This window comes from Trachemys scripta, chromosome 16 (assembly GCF_013100865.1).
Source record: "Trachemys scripta elegans isolate TJP31775 chromosome 16, CAS_Tse_1.0, whole genome shotgun sequence".
NCBI lineage: Eukaryota > Metazoa > Chordata > Testudines > Emydidae > Trachemys > Trachemys scripta.
Window position 1 is genome coordinate 11872191 of NC_048313.1, and position 21887 is coordinate 11894077.

Consider the following 21887-nt stretch of genomic DNA (forward strand, 5'->3'; position numbering starts at 1 on the left):
TCTAGTGAACTCTACTAAAGAACACTTGATTTGGGGGAAAAACCCATACTGATGCTTTAGAAACGTTTGTTATCTTTGTTTTGATGAAAAACATTTAATGAGGCAACTGCATTTTCAGAGCTCAAAAGCGAATCATTCAAGATGCGGCCACTTTAAGACTGTTGCATCTGCAAAATGAGTTTTCCTAGAGAATGTCTGCTCTCACTGTACTTCTGTCCCTTTTCTGAGCTTTGCAAAATAGTACTTTTTTAGATGATCTGGAGTTTGCCCCATGTAGGGAGTTCAGATTTTAATGTGAAATTTAGCTACAGTGTAGTCAGAATTGCTTGAAACAATAACTGGATAGTGAACATGAACAAACATCCTGTTGTTTGATTACAGTCCAATTCTACAAAATATTTGTTTTCATTTGGCATAGAGTTGCCAAAAAAGTCACAGTTTGATTTGTGATACCAAAGTAAGTTTTGATTATGTAAGAACTTAGCTATTGCATTTTTATGAATATTTTTGTATCTAGGTTTTAATAATTCATCTTTTCTAAAACAAATGTCTTCTATTCCAGATTAAGATAAGTAGTGCAGAATTTAGGGGAGGAAACTGGTGATTTAACTTTGCACTTATTTGTACAGCTTTAGTAAATTTAAAAGTGCAAAGGCTCATTTGAGTTCAAAGTCATGAGTATAAACTTATCAAAATTTTAAAATTGTTGTATAAGGAGATCACATTAATAGAAATTAGGTTTTGCTTATTCGTCTTAGATTTAAGATATGGCAATAACTGAGATTTTAATAATATATTGAAGACCAGATGTCTTAAATCTTATATTGACAAAGGTCAGAAACATTATTCTATAAAACTCTAAAATATATGCTGAATAATGCAATCAAATTGCCATAAAGAATGAGTGCTTGTTTGTCTCCTCCGTGGTATCTAAGTTCTAGCTAAAGAGTTCTGTATAGTTCACTAGACCGCAAACTGAGCAGCACTGTGTTTGTTTTCCTGGAATTCATCAGAGTGAGACAGCCATTGTCAGTGGCAGCCAGTTTCATCAACTTCTCTGCCACCTTCCCTGTCCCACATGTATACATTGGTGTAATTTTCAAGTCCTCTCTCTCTTTCTCCTCTCCACATTGCAGATGTTACTTAATCCTGCCAGATTTTCCACTACTCTCTCTCCAGAATCCATAATTTCTTCATGCTCATCAGTAATATCCTAGTCCAGGCCTTGTTAGTCTTGCATCTTGATATAGCAACACTCCTTTCTCTGACTTCTCACTTGTCTCCAGACCATAATCCAGCTGCAAAAATAATCTACTTTGCCTGACCATGCTCAGATCCTGCTCTCTTTTGCCTTCTGCATTGAATTCTATCTCCTCCTTGCCTTCCAGGCCCCGTAAAATTTGGCTCCTCTATTTGGCTGTTGTTTCTTTTTGCTCACCCCGAGGTGCCTGTCTAACTGTCCCACTATGTGTGGAATCCCTCCCTGAATTGGTCCACCATTGAGCCATAGCCTTCCCCTGTTTATAAGAAAAATACCCTCAAAATGCATACATTACTTCACCCATGCACCTGCATTATCTGGTTGTTCTGATCCACTCTGACCCTCCACTCAGCTTCTGTCCCACCCCTCTTCTTGATTTAATCTAATTTAAGGTCTGTTCTTGTGAAGTGCTGATTTTTCTCAACACCCGCGGATTTAAGTGGGAATTGAGGGTGCCCATCATATTATACAATCTGTCTTCTGCTTGTTTAATTTAATACACCCATTATGATGGAATTAAAATTTAAACAATAAGCTCTCCCAGAGGGAGGCTTTGTCGTTATCTGTAAAGTGCCATGCATATATTATGAAGATATATAAAAAATCATTCTCAGTGGAGGGTTCAGTGTTATTGGTGAAAAGTCTGCTTTGCTACACGAGGCACAAGATTTTTTTCGCACATATTGCTAAAGCATTTGGTTTTCTCCCTACCCGAAGGCAAGTCAATGACTGGTTTAGACTTTTTCATATACAGCAGTGTATCCGAAAAATAGATTTAATTTTTAAAGACTACTTTATGTCTCAATTTAAAACAAGCTTCTGTTAATGCCCATTCCCCACTAATTGTCATAGGCTTATCTGCATTTTCTAACTACATGCTACAAAGCATACATCTGATTTTGTTGTTAAACTTTGTATTTGTTTTAGATGTCTCTAAGAGGTCCTACTCCGCTGACAGTTGTACAGCTTCCTGGAGAGCAAGTACAGGTCCAGGGGGTCATTCAAACAGCTCAGTCCTCTGTAATCCACTCACCCCAGGTGCAAACAGTGCAGGTAACTACATAGTAGGGGTTTTTTAACATACGTGAAAAGACTTATGAAGTCTTATCTGATTGATCTGAACCTACCACAGTGCAGCCTCACTGGCACCATTAGTAAAGTGTGAATTTTTCTAATATAGGGAGGACAACTAGGAAGCCAATTTGTAAATCCAAGCCCTAAAAATTTTCATTTTTAGGTACATCATTTTTATTTAATCACTATTTAGATATTTCATGTTTTATATTGCTCAAAGGTGCCCTTAGAGTTAAGATTGCATTTTAAAACCCTATTTTAGGACTTTATAATTTATTTATAAAGATTTGATTGGCGCTGGAACTTTACGTATATAAGATCCCTGTCCACAAGCTACTTTTTATTTATTGATTTTTGCAAAAATGTGTATGACTTATCAGATACTTTTTTGTGCTCCTTATAATTTTTAAAGCTTCTAATTGATTAACGAAAATAATGTGTGAACTAGTTGCTTTTGATGTTTTGACAATTAGTGTATATGTAATTATATTGTTACATAGTTATATTCCTAGTTAGCATAATATATATCCTGACATGTAGCTGTGTTTTATAATTATATTATGTGTTTTATAATTATATAAGAGCCTCATATTTGAGTTATCCCAAACTTCTTGAAATAATAAGAATAAAAATAGTGCAGTGGCAATAAATAGGTGTGGCACAGACTAGATTTGGGGGAATATTGGTCAGATTACCAGGTTTATTTCTGACTCTTCATAAATTGCCATGAGATCTTTAAATTGCACTACAGATAGACAGAAAGAACCTCTGGTTAATGTCTTATTTGAAGGAAAGCACTGCTAACAGTTCATCATCCCATGTACCTTAATATCCAAATTAGGAATGAACCAAAACAATCCAGGGGTTAAGATGTGGCTCAAGTCAGCAGACCTGAGTGGTGGTTCTTATTTGTTGAGTGCCAACAGTATATTCTTTGCTGTACAGAATATGACATAATCCTGCCCTATGAGACCTGGATCTGCTGTTCACTCACTGATTTTGAACAAGTCAGTTCATTGTTTTGTGCCTCAATTTCCCCATCTGCTTTTAACAAACACATTAGGTGTGGGGGAATGGAAAATTTAGCTATCTTTATAAAGCACTTCGGTGAACTTCATGGCCTTCGGGAGACAAAAGAAACATGAGCAACTTTCTCTAAATGTTGATAGCAAACCCCTTTGCTGTGACAGCTAACTAAAAAGTACTTTCCCCAGAGCTATACACATTCTTGCTGACCTTATGTTGCTGGTACAGAGATAAGAATAAATAAAGGAGCTTTGTTTGCTTGTGTTTAATTGGGATCATCAGAGAAAAAATTGACAGTTGCCAACTGGAAAAGGCTACAAATGGAATAAAAAGAAAATTATAGATAAAACCCTCATATAAAATAAAAACTGTTAAGTCCATTTGAGTAGTCTGTACAAATATTCTTGCATATTTCTTCCATGATATGCTGCTGCTTCTTTAAATGTGTTCATTGTCTTCAGTTGACTCTAATTATAAATACAGTACTCTGAGCAACCAAAATACAAGTCTCCACACAGTAAAATGTTATTATTTGAAGTTTCTTTTAAAACCCTCCTCCCTTTTTTTTCTTAAATGGCGCTCCTTCTCCCATTCTCACTTTAACCATGTTTCTTTAAGTGAGGGTGGGTCACCCTTTTCCCCTGGTGTCCTGTTCCTAAAACTCGCTAGCTTTTGCCAGCATTGTAATATTCGTGCTCTGGTTGGTAGCGATAACTAAGGCTACGTTTTAGTCACAGCCTATGACCTGTCCATGACTTTTACTAAAAATACCCATGACTAAAACTTGGGCGGGGGGCCACCGGTGCTCTGAAGGGGCCATTCCGGGGGCACCGCAGGTGCTGGGGGAGGTGGCCCGGGACCTCACCTGTGCTGGAGGAGGTGGCTGGGCTGCAGCTCATGGCCTGGGACCCCCGTGGGGTGGAGGGGCTGGGCAGTGGCGTGCGGCTCTGGACCACCGCTGGTGCTGGGGGGGGAGGATTGGCAGGAGCTCCCTACCCGGCTCTGCATCCCTGGCATGGCCCTGCAGCTCCTAGGCATCCAAGGGGCCGGGGGCTCCATGCTGCTCCCACCACAAGCGCCGTCTGTACAGCTCCCATTGGCTGGGAACCGCAGCCAATGGGAGCTGTGGGGGTGGGGCCTGCAGGCGGAGGCAGCGTGCGGAGCCCCCTTCCCCCGTCGGATGCCTAGGAGCTGCAGGGCCATGCCAGGGGGAGTGCCAAGGAGCCCCCCACCCGGAAGTAAGCATCCCCTGCACCTTCTGCCCCTAGCCATGAGCCCCCTCCCACACACCCAAACTGCTGCTGCTAGCCAGGAGCTGCCTGGCTTGGGCAGCCCCTGAGCCAGCACCAGCCACTGCAGAAGTCACGGAATCCGTGACCTCTGTCACAGACTCGCAGCCTTAGCAATAACATAGCCTTCCTCCAACACTGCTATATGTTAAAGAAAGCATAGGATCAAACGAAGTAAAAATGTCAATGAACTAACCTGTAGCATAGAATCTCTATGGATAGTAATTCCATGCTCTAATAATAATATAGCAATAGGGATGCATTACCGACCACCTGACCAGGATGGTGATAGTGACTGTGGGAGATTAGAGAGGCTATAAAAATGAAAAACTCAATAATAATGGGGGATTTCAACTATCCCCATATTGACTGGGTACGTGTCACCTCAGGACGGGATGCAGAGAGAAAGTTTCTTGACATCTTAAATGACTGCTTCTTGGAGCAGCTAGTCCTGGAACCCACAAGAGGAGAGGCAATTCTTGATTTAGTCCTAAGTGGAGCACAGGACCTGGTCCAAGAGGTGAATATAGTTGGATCGCTTGGTAATAGTGACCATAATATAATTAAATTTAACATCCCTGTGGTGGGGAAAACACCACAGCAGCCCAACAAGGTAGCATTTAATTTCAGAAAGGAGGACTGCATAAAAATGAGGAGGTTAGTGAAACAGAAATTAAAAGGTACAGCACCAAAAGTGAAATCCCTGCAAGCTGCATGGAAACTTTTTAAAGACACCATAATAGAGGCTCAACTTAAATAAGCATAGAGAACCAAAAAAGTGCCACTGTGGCTAAACAACAGAGTAAAAGAAGCAGTGAGAGACAAAAAGACATCCTTTAAAAAGTGGAAGTTAAATCCTAGTGAGGAAAATAGAAAAGAGCATAAACTCTGGCAAGTGAAATGTAAAAATATAATTAAGAAGGACAACAAAAATTTGAAGAACTGATAGCCAAAGACTCTAAAAGTAATAGCAAAAAAAATTTTAAGTACATCAGAAGGAGGAAGCCGGCTAAACAACCCCAGTGGGGCCACTGGACGATTGAGATGCTTAAGGAGCACTCAAGGACGTTAAGGCCATTGCAGAAAAATTAAATGAATTCTTTGCTTCGGTCTTCATGGCTGAGGATGTGAGGGAGATTCCCAAACCTGAGCCATTCTTTTTAGGTGACAAATCTGAGGAACTGTCCCAGATTGAGGTTTGGAACAAATTGACAAAACGAAACAGTAATAAGTCACCAGGACCAGGTAGTATTCACCCAAGAGTTCTGAAGGAACTCAAATATGAAATTGCAGAACTACTAACTGTGGGATGTAACCTAATGCTTAAATCATCGTCTGTACCAATTGACAGGAGGATACCTAATATTATGCCATTTTTAAAAAAGGCTCCAAGAGCGATCCTGGCAATTACAGGCTAGTAACCCTAACTTCAGTACCAGGTAAATTAGGCGAAACTATGGTAAAGAACAAAATTATCAGATACATAGATGAACATAATTTGTTGTGGAAAAGTCAACATGGTTTTTGTAAAGGGAAATCATGCCTCACCAGTCTACTAGAATTCTTTGAGGGGGTCAACAAGCATGTGGACAAGGGAGATCCCGTAGATGTAGTGTACTTAGATTTTCAGGAAGCCTTTGACAAGGTCCCTCACCAAAGGCTTAAGCAAAGTAAGCTGTCATGAGATAAGAGGGAAGATCCTCTTATGGATTGGTAACTGGTTAAAAGATAGAAAACAAAGGGTAGGAATAAATGGTCAGTTTTCAAAATGGAGAGAGGTAAATAGTGGTGTCCCCCAGGGGTCTGTACTGAGCCCAGTGCTAGTCAACATATTCATAAATGATCTGGAAAAAGGGGTAAACAGTGAGGTGGTAAAATTTGCAGATGATAAACAACTACTCAAGATAGTTAAGTCTCATGCAGACTGGGAAGAGCTACAAAGGAATCTCACAAAACTGGGTGACTGGGCAACAAAATGGCAGATGAAATTCAATGTTGATAAATGCAAAGTAGTGCACATTGGAAAACATAATCCCAACTATACATATAAAATGATGGGGTCTAAATTAGCTCTTACCACTCAAGAAAGAGATATTGGAGTCATTGTGGATACTTCTCTGAAAACATCTACTCAGTGTGCAGCGGCAGTCAAACAAGTGAACAGAAAGTTGGGAATCATTAAGAAAGGGATAGATAATAAGACAGAAAATATCATATTGCCTCTATATAAATCCATGGTACGCCCACATCTTGAATACTGCGTGCAGCTGTGGTCACCCCATCTCAAAACAGAAATATTGGAATTGGAAAAGGTTCAGAAAAGGGCAACAAAAATGATAATGGGTATGGAACGGCTGCCATATGAGGAGAGGTTAATAAGACACTGACTTTTCAGCTTGGAAAAGAGAGGATTAAGGGGGGAATATATGATAGAGGTCTATACAATCATGACTGGTATGGAGAAAGTAAATAAGGAAGTGTTATTTACTCCTTCTCATAACACAAGAACTAGAGGTCACCAAATGAAATCAATAGGCAGCAGATTTAAAACAAACAAAAGGAAGTATTTTTTCACACAATGTACAGTCAACCTGTGGAACTCCTTGCCAGAGGATGTTGTGAAGGCCAAGACTGTAACAGGGTTCAAAAATGAACTAGATAAGTTCATGGAGGATAGGTCCATCAATGGCTATTGGTCAGGGATGGTGTCCCTAGCCTCTGTTTGCCGGAAACTGGGAATGGGCAACAGGGAATAGATCACTTGATGATTACCTGTTCTGTTCATTCCCTCTGGGGAACCTGCCATTGGCCACTGTCGGAAGACAGGATACTAGGCTAGATGGATCTTTGGTCTGACCCTGTATCGCCGTTCTTATGGTCTTATGCCATTAATTGCTTATACCGTTCTTGTAATATCCCTAATTTCCCCCTGTTCTATGAGTGGGACACTCCTCATGTTGCTTCTGAACTTGAGTTCCAGGAGTCAGACCTAAGGTTATGGTATTTTGATGAAAACCTTAAGCATTTTTCCGTGGTTGACAGTGCTGTTAGTAGCTTCCTGGGTTGATTGGTTCTACAGCATAGAACAGTTTGCGTGAAGTAATTGAAGGTTTTCAGATTTGAATGTTATAATCCTTTTCCTGGGATATATTGATGTAAGGAACTAATAAAGGTGCATCCTTGTGTGGATGACTATAAACTTGTTTGTAGTAGTGAGTTAACATTTGCTTTCTTGTGCTGGAGTAAGGATTACATAAGAACACAAGAACATAAGGGTAGCCCTATGGATCAGGCCAATGGTCCATCTAGCCCAGTATCCTGTCTCTGACAGCAGCCAATATTAGAGCTTTAGGGAGAGTGTACAGAATAGGGCATTTTTGCTGTGATCCATCCCTGTCTTCCACACCTGGCTTCTGGCAGTCAAAGGGTTAAGGTTGACCCTACCATGGGATCGCATCCCTGACCATCTTGGCTACTAGTCATTGACAGACCTATCCTCCCTTAACTTTTTTTAAAATATATTGTATCTATTTTGCAACTTATGTATAAAGCAGGCAACGAATCGGATATCGAAGATTAATGCTTAGCATTAAAAAGGCTTGCATTGATGTGCTTGTCACTTTGAGTTGTTGCATAGTCTAGTTCACCCAGCTCACCTGCTCCGTGCACGTAGAGAGACAGAGAATATATAAAGATGCATATTTCACATTTTATTGTTGCTTTCTTGAGACTTATAGCAGTGAAATTATATCTCAGGAAAAATTCATGGCAAAGGAGTTTATACATAGACTATTCTGATGTCTGTTTGTTCAGTAGACATCACAATTTTTTTCCCATAAATAAAGGAATGCCTGCTATCATGGAGACTCCAGAGAATTACTTGATTTTTCTTTTTCTGCCTGTCTCTTGCACAGTCTTCAGTAGACACAGAACCAAGCCACACATTTCAGGTATTGATTTTGAACATCCCTGAGTTTGGGGGAGTTCGGATCAGGGAGTTTGGTTCATGCCCATCTTTAGGTTTTTAAAGTAATTGTATTCTGGCTTCTGTTAAATAACTTCCTAGTTTGTGCTCATTAACTGTGGCAGTCTCTAAGAATTGCTCATCTTGTAGTAAAGATGTTTGATAGCACTAAATCTGGAACATACTGTTTCTTGCAATTTTTTGGTAGTCTGTTACATGTATTTAGTCTCCATGCACTTGTGTCTTGTATAAATTTAAATTGAGAAATGTTAACTATCTTGGGTACTTTTGTAGTGTACAGCACAGTGACATGGGATATGCTTTCTAGGTATCTTCTTTGTCAGAGAGTGAGGATTCTCAGGATTCATCAGATAGCATAGGCTCTTCGCAGAAGACCCGAGGTATCTTAGCACGGCGACCGTCTTACCGGTGAGTATATTTGTGACATTCCCCAGGGTACAATCTGGACTTCCAAACAGCTGTGCCCTTTTAACTCTCTAACCTGGGATGCCTCTTACACTGCTTTGCTGGTGCACAACTACTTCAGGTTCTGCCCATATGCAGCCTCCTGCGTGTAACTTGATCCCAACTACACAGTATTGAGTGCTATTACTAGCCACTCATAAATTACTTACAAGGAGACACCTGCATATCCCCAGTCCCAGCCTTGTTCCTCAGAGATGTGTGTCTTACGCTGCTCAGTATTCTCCTGGACAGTGTAAACTCATAGTATGTCTGTCATTCCAACACTGGGTAATGATTATGCACCAGCCTTGTTATCCTAAGTAGAGATTCCCAAACATTTCAATCCAAACACACTTGTTTAGATAAAACAATAAAACAAGTTTATTAAATAGAGAAAGATACATGCTAAGAGATTTCAAGTGATAAGTCATAAAAGTCAGAATTGGTTACAAAAGAAATAAAAAGATAAAACTGTAAGCTAATGCCTAAATGAAGGGAGGGGTGATGTGGCGGTCATTGTCTCTTATTTTTATACCCTCCTCCTCTCTTTGAGGATTACCTCCCTGCCGGGGTGTAGGCAGACAGTCCCCTGCATATGTGAGATTCGAACCATCTCTGGGATGAAATGTAAATGTCTTGTTTATAACTTCTCCCCTGCTGGTGGATGCCCAATTAAGCCGGTAATGGCCCTTAAGCACGTTGCTACCATGCTAGTGTGTCTTCATCTCAGATAAATTGGTTTGTGGGTATTACCTAGAACTACAACATATTTCAGTAACAATCATTTAGCAAAATCTCAAAATTGTACATGCAGTGATGTTACACACATTTCAACAGGATAATGATATTCAGCAGATTATGAGTTTTCAAATGATACCTCACAAGGCATACTTTGTTCAAAATATATCATAACCATATAAAAGTGGTGAACATGGGGTACAGGGTGTCTCAACCTTACAAACATTTATACTGTATTTTTTATTAGACGCTTTTAAAAACACTAACAAAAATCACAGCTTCCATTAGTTATCTCCATATGTTTCATCAGCCTTCTGAATTATTTTTTTATTCCCCTAAAATATGTATTGTATCTGCTTATAAAAAAGTTTATTTCTGCTTTTGGTGATACACAATAAACTGAAGCAACTATTTAGATTTTATTTTTCCATAATGAAGAATTTTAAATGAAAGCTGATAGCAAAACCAATGTTTTCTAACAGACTGGGCTAAATTCACTGCTGGTGTAAGAGAATGATTATTATATAACATCTCTATGTGTTTGCTGTTGAAGCACAGATGTTTAGTGAGTTTAATTCTGTTGTGTGGAATCAGCTAAAAAAACGATTTTTTGAAGCCAGTGTTCAACCAAAGCTCTCATTGACTATAAGGGGAGTTTTGCTTAAATAAGGACTGCAGGATCAGACTCCAGGATGATATTGTGTAGTGAAAAGTTGTTTTATCACTTTAACCATACTAGTTATTGCTATTTTATTGAAAAGAGGAACTGAGTAAAACACTGTTATGTTTTCAAATGACATACAGGATAAATTCCAGTTATGTGAATTCCAGTTATCCAAAAAGTCTAGTTATCCAATTCCACAGTATAGCCCTATTTTAGTTAATAGCACTTCCTTTTATCTGAATGCTTGGTTATTTCCAAGGTTCTGATGTTACCTATGCCATCTGGCTAAATGGGAGTGTTCTGTACTTTTCAAGGTGATAAACCAAGAAATAAAAGCATAATGCGTATTAAACTTTTATAGTTTTTACTTGTATATTCTGAAAAGAATTACAAATTAAAGCTTGCGAAGTTACCCCAAGGTCCCAAGGAGTGGCAGTTATTCTTACCTCCACCGGTGCTTATCATTTTTATTTTTTTACCCCCATTCTCTCTTCTATTTTCCTCTTAAATTAAATACCAAAATAAACTGTTTACATTAAACTATTTTTTTTTCAGTTCCGCACACAAAAAAGTCAGAGTGAAAAAAGAATGGTCAACAATTCTCACTCAAAGAACACTTTATGGGAAAATACTAGTTGTGCACATAATTTAGGTGGAAACGATACATAGCAGTGAGAGCATGGGATTGGAAGTCAAGAATTCTGCTTTCCTGTTGGACGGCCGCTAACTCGTTATGTGACCTTGGACAAGATGTATAAACTCTCTGTGCCTCCATTTCTTCTTCTGTTAAATGGGGAGCTTTTATTCTCGTAGGGTATTGTGAGCTATATAGTGCACTAGGCGTTTGAAGAGCTGTACAAGAGTTAAGTATTTTTATTAAAGAGTTTTGAGATCCTTGGATGAAATGCACTATATAAGTGAAAAGTATTATTTTGTATCACAGAGCAAAAATACTTAACTAATGAATAAAAAAAAAATTCCTAAAGCATCCCACTTATTTCCACTTTATTCTAACAATAACAAAAATTGACAAATTGATTTTGATTAGAGTTAGAGAGAGAGAGAGAGAGACATAAATCCACAGTTATTGTGTGAATCAGAGCATGAGGTTTTAAACTAGGAAGAACACTAACAGGCAAGTTATAAACCCCTGGAAAATATTTAAGATGGAAACTCTGATGCACCCGTTACTGAAGTGATGCAGCTGTACTGCTAGAAACAATACAGAAAATCTGACATATGCACAAGTGCGTTTTATTTTGTCAAGGCTGATTGGAAAGAAAAAAATTGCTTGAACTACTTTAAAACATCTATGTATGGGTTTCCAGCACAGTGTTTTACTACAGGTGATTACAATGTATTGTAAGTTATGAAAATTGTCACTACAGAGGGCTTATTTCTAAAATATTTAAGGTTTTTAGAAGACAGTGATTGAAAATCTTACATTGCACTTGCATATGCAAGTGGTTTAATACTGAATTACTCTTTGACTGTAAGTAAAGTTGTTCCTCATTCAAAAATCTGAACCAGAAATAAGAAACCCTTGACTACAGAAATACGATTACTTGAAGAAGTTTAGAGAGAAGAATTCCTATATGCAATTTTTATTTCAAACTTTGCCTGCTTATTTACAGTCTTTATTACAAAAGCATGATAGTACTATTGATAATATATTTGATATTTTGTTGACTATATCTGCTAAGAATTATTGAGAACATATGTTTAGTAGATATTGGCTTCTCTTAAAGTAAGCATCAGGATTTCTTGATCCCAGAATTATATTGTCTGAAGCGAAGCCAATAATTACCCTGAACCACAACAAATTTTGATATTCATTTAAATATTAAGTCAATATGTGTTTGGTTAAATATAGTCACCAAAATGCCTAGAAATCTCTTAATTAAGGGCATTAATTTTTTAAAAAGTTAGACAAACAGAAAAGTAGCTATTAATGTTTGATGATTCAGTCAGGAAGCAGAGATGAGTACATGCTTTCTGATTGGCTCTTCCATGGTAAACAATATTAGTTTTGACTGTACACAGCTGCAGCCAGTAAAGGTAGGGGTGTGTGTGTGTGTGTGTGTGTGTGTGTGTGTGTGTATATATATGTATATATTTAATATTAAGGTTCCATTTATAAAGGGCTAATAAATGATTTATAGATATTATAAGCTTGTTACATATGAGTGTTGTGTGTTCTAGATTGTTATAAGTAACCTGTTGATCTATCAGACTCTATAGCAATCTATAACAATTGATTAGCCATTAAAAAAATCTTATCTTATATAGGATTAATAAATTATTATAAATGGAATCTAATGTGACCCCTATTTGCATATGCAGTCCAATTGGTTAACATTGCTCCAGACTTCAGTATTGTTTACCTCTGAGGAGGTCATGTTATGTAAATATATAAGCAAATTACCTCTGAGGTGGTAACAATACAAATTTACTGACTTGTCACATGACTTTTTTTCAGCCAACCACAAGCTATGATTTGTCTTTTGTATGTAACAATGTGTGTAATGCTATTAAAGATTATCAGCTATGTATGTTAGCAGCATGTTTCTATAACTATGTTGGTTTTAGGTGCTCTATCTCTGTTATATTTGTAGTTTGATTAATTTAAAAATTGTCACCGGTGGAGAAATATTTGCCAGCAAAATTTGCCTGCAATATTGTTAAAATTTGTACTCAGAGGAGTAATTGCCAACCAGTTTGCCATCTTTTGCTTTCACAAGCGCTAATGAAGAAAAAATTTTTCCATAGAAAAATCTTGAAAGATCTTTCGTCCGAAGATGCACGAGATAGAAAAGGAGATGATGAAAGTCCTGGTGTCTCTACTGTCACCTCTATGTCTGTTCCCACACCTATCTACCAGACCAGCACTGGACAGTACAGTATGTTATATTAAATATACATCCAACTAGACATACTTTCGTTACACGAAACTATATGGGGGAAAGTTTATATTGTATTGTATTGACACTAAGATGAGTTTGTGGAAGGATTGGCAATACAAATGATAGCTATTCCAATTATCATTATTTGTTGGAATTAAAGGAGTGGCTAGATGCCCATGGTGAGATCAAGGCTCCATTGTGCTAGATGTTGTACATCCACATAGTAGGAGACAGACCATCCTTGTCCCAAAGAGCTTACCATATAAGTAGAATCAAAAAGTGGGAGTAAGGTAGCATTATTATCCACATTTTACGGATGGTGAAGTGAGGCAGAGAGAGCTGAAGTGACTTTCCCTATGTCACACAGGAAGCTGATGAAAGAGCCAGGAATTTCACCCAGATTTCTTGACTCTCAGTTCAGTGCCTTAATTACAAGACCAACTTTCCTCTTCGATTAATTTCCTCCTTTCTAATATAACTTCTTATACTTTTTTAGTAATTGTTTGCTGTAGTGCTTTTCCTATCAAATCTGGAACTTGCATCCCTTTCAGCTTGGTTCTCCCCCATGGTGCTTAGGTGTTTTCCTTATGCCCTCATCCTTGCAAATGACACACCTTATTGGAAAGGACTCCTTTAGTCTGTGCTTTTCTGACTGAGAAGTCAAAGTGGGTTGCTGCTCCAGACACCCCTTCCTTCTTCTTGAAGGTACTCTCTGCCATGATATGCATGAAATTCCCCAAAACAACAGCCCAAGACTACAACTGATCTAATTAAAACAAGATTAAGAATAGCAAAAGAAAATAATATTTAAACAAACGAAACAGTATACATAACATAGCTGTCTTGAAACTGCAAAAGTATTAGCTAGGCTTACCTTAACTTTAGCTATTAGCTGTAGTGACAGAAAACACTTCCTACTTCTAGAAAGACATTCTTCCTCACTGATCTTCTTGGTCAGATTGCATCCAGGGGACACACACCCCCTCTCTGTGTCCCAGGATCTCCCCTTCTTGAAAGGCCTTGGTCATTTTTACCCTGTGATTACTTTAATCTCAAATGTGAGAGATTATAGTATCAGGGTGGGTAGTTACATCAGCATTTCATCAAAAGTATTATTTGATTAGCTCAGGGAAATAAATTAGTTCTCCGTACGATTGTTGTCCTCTGTTCCTGCTGTCATTCCCCCTTCTAGTTCTGGAAGGATCCTCTAACTTCCTTGCTCTAAATCTAACATTTCAAAGGCCGTGTTGATCTTGTCTGCCCTTTAGCCAGCCTAACAAGTCAAAATGATTGAACATGCTTTGCATGGCAGCTACTCCCGGCTAGAGATGTTAGAATGTGTCTGTATTCTTTCGTTGTTTGGCCTTTTAACGTAACAATTCCCCATGTCCATGCACCTACTCTGTATGAAGTGTAAACTGTTGGCAGAGACCAAATGATCTGTCACATTACCCCAAACTTTGAACATATTTACTTGCCAACTAAATCCAGGATTACTAAAAGTAAGCATGCTATTTTAAATTGAGTCTGATTCAAAACTTTTGCAACTTAAAAATGAACTAAAATTCTGTAGTTAAAAAAAATCCAAAATATATTTCTTTTTTTTATATATATATATATTGCATGCAATAGTGCCAGTGCAGTCTATGACTGGCATGGCTATTTTGGAACTTTCGGTTCATTTTCAAAGTACGTGCTTCACTTAAAAAATATATTTTGCTCCAGGGTAACAGTAGTCTAGGGGCAACTTATCTATTAAGTGATTAAAACAATAAAATGTCATATAAATCATAAATAAAGACATTTCTTTATAGTCTGAGATAATTTCTTTAATCAAATAAAGCTTGAATTTCTCCTTAAATGACATTGTAGAACTATAAACCTGTTTATCCTGGAGAAAATTAATACACTTAATTCTTGGAAAACATCTATTGGAAAATCTCAAGTAGTTTAGAACGTAAAACAATTTGGGTGAGCTAGTAAACTACAGGGGATTTAATATTTCATCTTGTTTTGATATCAGTATTAAAAATAGGAGAAGCAAAGAAAAATTGTAAAAGCTTGTATGCGAGATTTTCAAAGGTGCAGAAGAGTTCAGCTCCCGTGTAAACATTTAAATAAAGTGGCCTGATTTTCAAATGTGATCAGCACCCAGCAGCTCCCATTAAGAAAAAGACACTTTCTCCTCCCATTAAAAATAACAGGAGTTGCTGTTTGATGTTTTTTTGTTTTTAATCAGGCATCTGTGTTTTTTTAGGGGATAAATGAAAATACAGGCAAATATGGAAATTTTCTGCATTTATTTTTAATTACAAAAATGTCCACGTATAATAGTTACAACACATGTTGCTTCTACCACCAACCTCTCCCCTAACCGCTGTGTCACTCACCACTGATGTCACAATCTCACCACTTGACAATGTCACAATCTAGTCAGTCAACAGTGAGCTGTTCGGACAGTAGCAGGGGGTGGGGAGGAGTGAAGGGAGCACTATTTCTACCACATAGTGATTTTTTCTTGGGTGCAAGCCAAGTCTATGTAAATGTATAAATATATACGCAAATCTCAGCCGTTTGGCTTATAGTGCCAGTGCAGCTTATAACTGGCATGGCTAGTTTAGTCTATATGTTCTATATTGCAGTGAAACCAAAAGTGTCAAATTTGGTCCAAAATTTAAAGTGTGCATAAGCTAGGTTTTATAAAACCTGAGGCTAGTAGACATTTCTATGGCGTTATGGGGGGAGGAAGTGGAAAGCAATTTTTGAAACATTAAGTATTCCCTGTATGTTTGCAACTCAAACACTGCAGCTTTGTATTTTTGTATGAGCCTGAAAGTGACCAGAAGCGGATGAGTCTCTTTTCAATCTTCAAGCTATGTGAAATACAAAACAGTAAACAAACTGCACGAATCCTGGAAAATAAATTAGGTTGTTTAAATTTATTCAGTTTAATAGCCAAATGGATGTTAGTATCATATGTAAGGACATCTTCTTGTAAATATATAGTTTTAACCCAGCAGTGTCTCTGACTGCCCCATGACTGTCAAATCAGTCTTTAAAGATGCAACAAAATTGTGGGGCTAATTTTTAAAGTACCAACTTCAGATAGGTGATTGCCTATTGGAAGTGGATGTACTTAGTACACAAAAGGAAAACATTTTCTGTATATCTACCATATTTTTTCTCTCTCTTTTATTGAAGTTACTATTGCCCCAAACGGAGCACTGCAGCTGGCCAGTTCAGGTACAGATGGTGTACAGGGTCTGCAGACATTAACAATGACAAATGCTGGTGGCACTCAGTCTGGGACAACAATACTGCAGTATGCACAAACATCTGATGGGCAGCAGATACTTGTGCCCAGCAACCAGGTGGTAGTGCAGAGTGAGTATGCATTACAAAAAACGTTAGGAATATTGTCTCCCATAAAAGTGTCGCTTTCTAAGATTTTTTCCTTTTAATTTAACTTATTCTGCTGTCTTAACAGCTGCATCGGGAGATATGCAGACATATCAGATCCGCACCACAACAACAACCACTTCCCTCCCACAGACTGTAGTGATGACATCTCCTGTCACCCTTACGTCTCAGACAACCAAGACAGATGATCCACAGTTGAAACGAGAAATAAGGCTCATGAAGAACAGGTATGTAAGTTTCCATGTATTGCTACATAACCAGCTTCATAGCTGCAATCCGATTCTTAAACAGCATGCTAAAATATAACTTCAGATGTCAAATACTTACAGGTATACAGGTTTCAGAGTAGCAGCAGTGTTAGTTTATATCCGCAAAAAGAACAGGAGTACTTGTGGCACCTTAGAGACTAACAAATTTATTTAAGCATAAGCTTTCGTGGTCTAAAACCCATATGCATCCGATGAAGTGGGTTGTGGCCCACGAAAGCTTGTGCTCAAATAAATTTGTTAGTCTCTAAGGTGCCACAAGTACTCCTGTTCTTTTTTTAAAGGTATACAGTCACCTTTAAAATCACAATTCTGTCTGAAAATTATTTTTACCAGCTATAGCTGAGTAACATTTAAGACTACTATACTATGAAAGACTAGAAGCTTCCTCTCTTTTCACTTAATTTTGTGTAATTAACAATGCAGTGTTGTTATAGCCATGTCAGTCCCAGGATATTAGGGAGACAAGATAAGTAACTATGAGTTAGTTCCCAGACCTGAAAAAGAGCTCTGTGTAGCTTGAAAGATTGTCTCACTCACCAACAAAAGATGGTCCAATAGAAGATTCATCCACCTTGTCTCTCTAATGTTTTTCTTGGTTTCAAGTTGACAGTATTCCTTGATATTTAGCAAAAACTAGAATTGTGTATCCAAAATTCTGAATCCCACATAAGTTTAGTAATTGTGTCACCAATGTATTATTTATCCTACACCCAGTGTCACTAGAAAATGTTAGAAAGCTAGACCCAAACATACTAAAGATTTTGTCCCAGAAAAATTGGGGAAAAATGTGAACTTTTTTCCTGTAAGCTAACCAGTTTTTGTTTAACCAAATATTTCACACATTCCTTGAACTGCCCTGTAGTTTAATTTGCTTTGCTAATGCCTGTAAGTAAATAAAACTTCTTTTTTATGAGTATCCTGACCTTAATCTTTTTAAATATTCAATTCAGACTACTCTTGTGTGTATATAGATGATGTTTCATTTTAATTTTCTTTCTGCATATATATTGACATATGTTTTCTTTCAGTCTATTTGCTGTAGAGTGAAACTTCCATTGCCATCTGCGTGCATTATTTAGGGTAGTATATGTCATTTAATTCTTGAGAAACATGAAACCCAGAACTTTCTGGAAACCAATGATTTTTGACCAGGGCTGTATTTTTGGTTTCTCATAGAACCAACTGTGTAAAGTTTCTGATGCTCTTAATGAAAAGGCCTTAACTTTAGAAAAACAAAATGTTTAGGTTTTTTTGCTTTGTTTTGATCATTTTCTTTGATCAGTCAATGCTTTCATGTGAGGTGAACAGAAAAATTAGTTTTCTGTAAAGATCTTCGTCTCCCCACGTGTGAATGGTAGCTTCAGATGGAGTCAGTATTCAAAGCAAAACATGAGTGACTGAACACCTAATGATATACAGTAATTAACACTTCTGCCTTTTGATTTCAGGGAAGCTGCTCGAGAATGCCGTAGAAAGAAGAAAGAATATGTTAAATGTCTGGAAAATCGAGTTGCCGTCCTGGAAAATCAAAACAAAACTCTAATTGAAGAGCTAAAAACTTTGAAAGATCTTTACTGCCATAAAAATGTGTAAGAAAAGGAGGCACAACTTTTTGTGGACTGTCTAAATTTCCAGTGGGAATTTTTTTATACCGAATTTTTTAAAATTAAATGAAAGGTCAAAAATGAAACTTTTCTACCTAGATTTCACAACTTAAAGACTATAAAGATTTTATTTACAACGTGTTAGTGACAAACTACAAAAAGGAAACAAGAAAACCTCAACAAAACTGCTGGCAGAACTGGAAACATCATTAAAATCAAGGTTACATCGGCAATAAAAGGACATGCACATTTTATCAGACAAGTGATTTGAATTTCCTGAACTACAAATTAATTTGGTAACAGCAGTAATATTTTATTACAGTTAAAATGTGGATGAGATGGAATCCTTGCCATTAGCTGAAAATTATTAGCAACATATATAACCAGTATAGGTTTTAATTTCTTTTGTTTTATGATCCTTATCTTTTCTTTCGGTTATTTGTATGTAAATATTTTTATTTCAACCTGTAAATTCTAACTTACAGGTGTAGAAGATAAAGAGAAGTTAATACTTTGCTAAAAGTATAAATTATGTTTACTTTTCTCAGCTGGCAATCTGTTTAAAGGTGGGGTGGTTTTTTGTTTTGGTTTGGGTTTTTTTGTAAAATGTTTGCTGTGTTCATCAAAGTTGGAGAGGTTTTGCAGAAGGCAATGGGAAAATTATTTTTCAGGCCTAACCCTGAAAGATGTCGAAGGCACATGAATAAGATGTTGACTTCTTAAGAGTATTCAACACATTCAGTTACTTTAAACCAACAGTTTGGTAGAATGGGTATAGCTGAACAAAAGTTGTCAGAGAATGCTTTTTAAATAGTTTTGTTCGTGGTTACTGGGTGTGATAAACTATAATTGAAAAATAAATTGTGCGCTGATTATATATACAACTGAACATGCATTGCTTATTCTGTTTGGAGATCATACTATGCTTAATTAAAAAGTTTACAGACCAAAAAAAGACACAGTAAAATAAAAAGCTAAAGATACATACCAAAGGGTTTAATACAGTTCTAATATAGGGTTTATAAATTAAAAAAAAAAAGTGCACAATTACCAGACTAATTTTGTAAGGTAGGCAATATTTTGTGAAGTAATGGCATCTTTGTAAGAAAATACTCTATTGAAAATAGTTAATGGCTGGTATATTTTTGTAAGTAAACTATTACCTTTACAAATTCTAAAATGGAGTTTATATGCATATTTTAACAGTTTATACAGTTCCTTTTAGTAAACAAATAGATATTTTGTGTCTCAGATTATTGATTATATATATTTTTATGGGTTAGCACAAAGTAAAATTAGATTCTCTTTGGAGTAGAAAATATTTGAATTACTTTTGTCTTTGTAAGCAACTGATCTTAAAAATAAATCCTAAGAAATATTGTTGGGAAAAAGAAACAGATTAGCATTTTTTTTTTCCATATTCAGTAAAAACTGCACATGTGCTTGAATTTACTGCAAAAATACTATCAGGGATCCTAGTATGTATCATTTTGACTTGTTTCTTTCAAGTAAAAGTTAAAGGATGTTTGAGATGATCAGGACTCTTGAATATAAATAAAATATGATGTGACTATGGTTATTGCATGAACAGTGAATATGCTATTTTCTGTAGTTAGGGTTGGATCCTGCTTCCATTATTTCAATGGGAATTGTGCCATGATCTGTGTTACTAAAATGTGGTAAGGCCATCAGTGAGTTGTGCTAGCTCAGTCCTGAATGAAATTTAAAAATGTATTTGCTCCCCTTGTATGTTGTTTATATAAGGTCTATCAACATTTATTTTATTAGTCTACTATATATATATTGCGCTTCCTACCAAGCAGTCAGACTCTGAATTCCACAACTGAGTTGTTAGTGGGTTAGATAAATATTTTGTATTTGTAAAGTGTAATATAACATATGTGGCTATTATGGGATATTGTTTGCTATATAGCTGCTTTAAATAGAACTGAAATATACATTAGAATTCCTACTCGTGTCAAAAATCTTTATGAAATGTTTAAAATGCATTTGTTGCCCAGCACTAGAAAAACTTGCATGGTTGGCGCTCAACCCTGCTTGGGTAAAGACGACATCCTAGGAGGTTCTGAGTGCTTCAAAACTTCCATTAAGGTTAGTGGGAGTTCAGGATAATGGGCACCTCAATAGGACTGGGCTCTTTGGTCAAACTCTGCCACTGAATATGTGTGCACTACTCTCAATAACTTCAAAGGGAGACAAACTTGGGTCTGCAGGCAGACTCGGACCGTCAATATTGAAGCTTTTTTCATGGCTTTCCTGTAAATGAAACTAACTTGAAACTCTTCTTTGTGGTATTTTGCTCCCAACTCTGTGCCATTGCTGTTCTTTTTCAAATTTCTTCTTTTGTGATCAAGGATTTTTTTTAAATGAAACAACTGGCAAGTATCCTTACAGTACAAAACATGGTAGCTGATTCCTGCTCTGTTTTGCAGCTGAATGACTTTTATTATTGCCAGAGAGAAAAACATCAGTCAGTTTGATTCTATTGATGTAATGTTTGGGAAGCAGCAGCATAGGTCTATTCTTTATCGTGGATGTATGACGTGGTCATATTGGTTTGGTCCTTGAGCGATTGCTTTTCAGGAGGAATTTATTTTGGAAAGAGTGTAACACTGAATACTCTTGGTCTGGTTCCCTCCATAGCTACATACTTCATATGAATTGTAAAGACTTGTTGAAACAAATAGGTGCTTGCAACTCTTGACCTCAGTAATAAAGACCCCAAAATACAATTCTAATGTTCCTCATTTATTGAATCACAACTTCAGTTAAAGGGCTGCTGTTGGTAACTTTGGTCCAAAATTTAATCAGTCTTAAAATCATGATGTAGAGAGTTTCTTCTGTGGTCCAGCTTTTTTTTTTTTTTTTAAATAACAAACCTCAACAGCTATCTAACACTAGAAAATGCTGTATGCTCTGCTGTTAGTGATCCAGAAGAGGGAGCACGAGTTAACTGTAACAATCCCCTTCTATCTGTAAACACTCGACCTACTGTTGTTAAAAATCAACACCTATAATTACTGTAACTGAAAGAGATTGGAAAAAAAGAAATTATTTTTGTTTTCTGTATACTTTTTGCATCGTTCCTGTCACAGATACTGCAATCCTATGCAGTATCTTTGGGGACCACTGTATTGAATTTATGAATGGTTTTATCTTATTGTGTTCTGCTCCATGGGGGAGGGTTAT

General features: G+C 37.0%; 1 protein-coding gene across 3 annotated transcripts in view; it reads left to right on the top strand.

Annotated features, from left to right (window-relative positions):
* ATF1 (activating transcription factor 1) overlaps positions 1–21584 on the top strand; it is a 30461-nt gene extending 8877 nt beyond the window's left edge. For 2 of the 3 annotated variants that reach the window (XM_034793000.1, XM_034793002.1), the window contains exons 3-8: positions 2189–2314; positions 8943–9043; positions 13251–13381; positions 16586–16768; positions 16872–17031; positions 18522–21584. In XM_034793000.1, the coding sequence (XP_034648891.1) occupies positions 2189–2314; positions 8943–9043; positions 13251–13381; positions 16586–16768; positions 16872–17031; positions 18522–18666 (846 nt within the window). In that variant the 3' untranslated portion in view covers positions 18667–21584. Of the gene's footprint in view, positions 1–2188; positions 2315–8942; positions 9044–11036; positions 11344–13250; positions 13382–16585; positions 16769–16871; positions 17032–18521 lie in introns of those variants that run through there. The other variant, XM_034793003.1, reaches the window with a different exon arrangement.
* Positions 21585–21887: the final 303 nt, after the last annotated feature.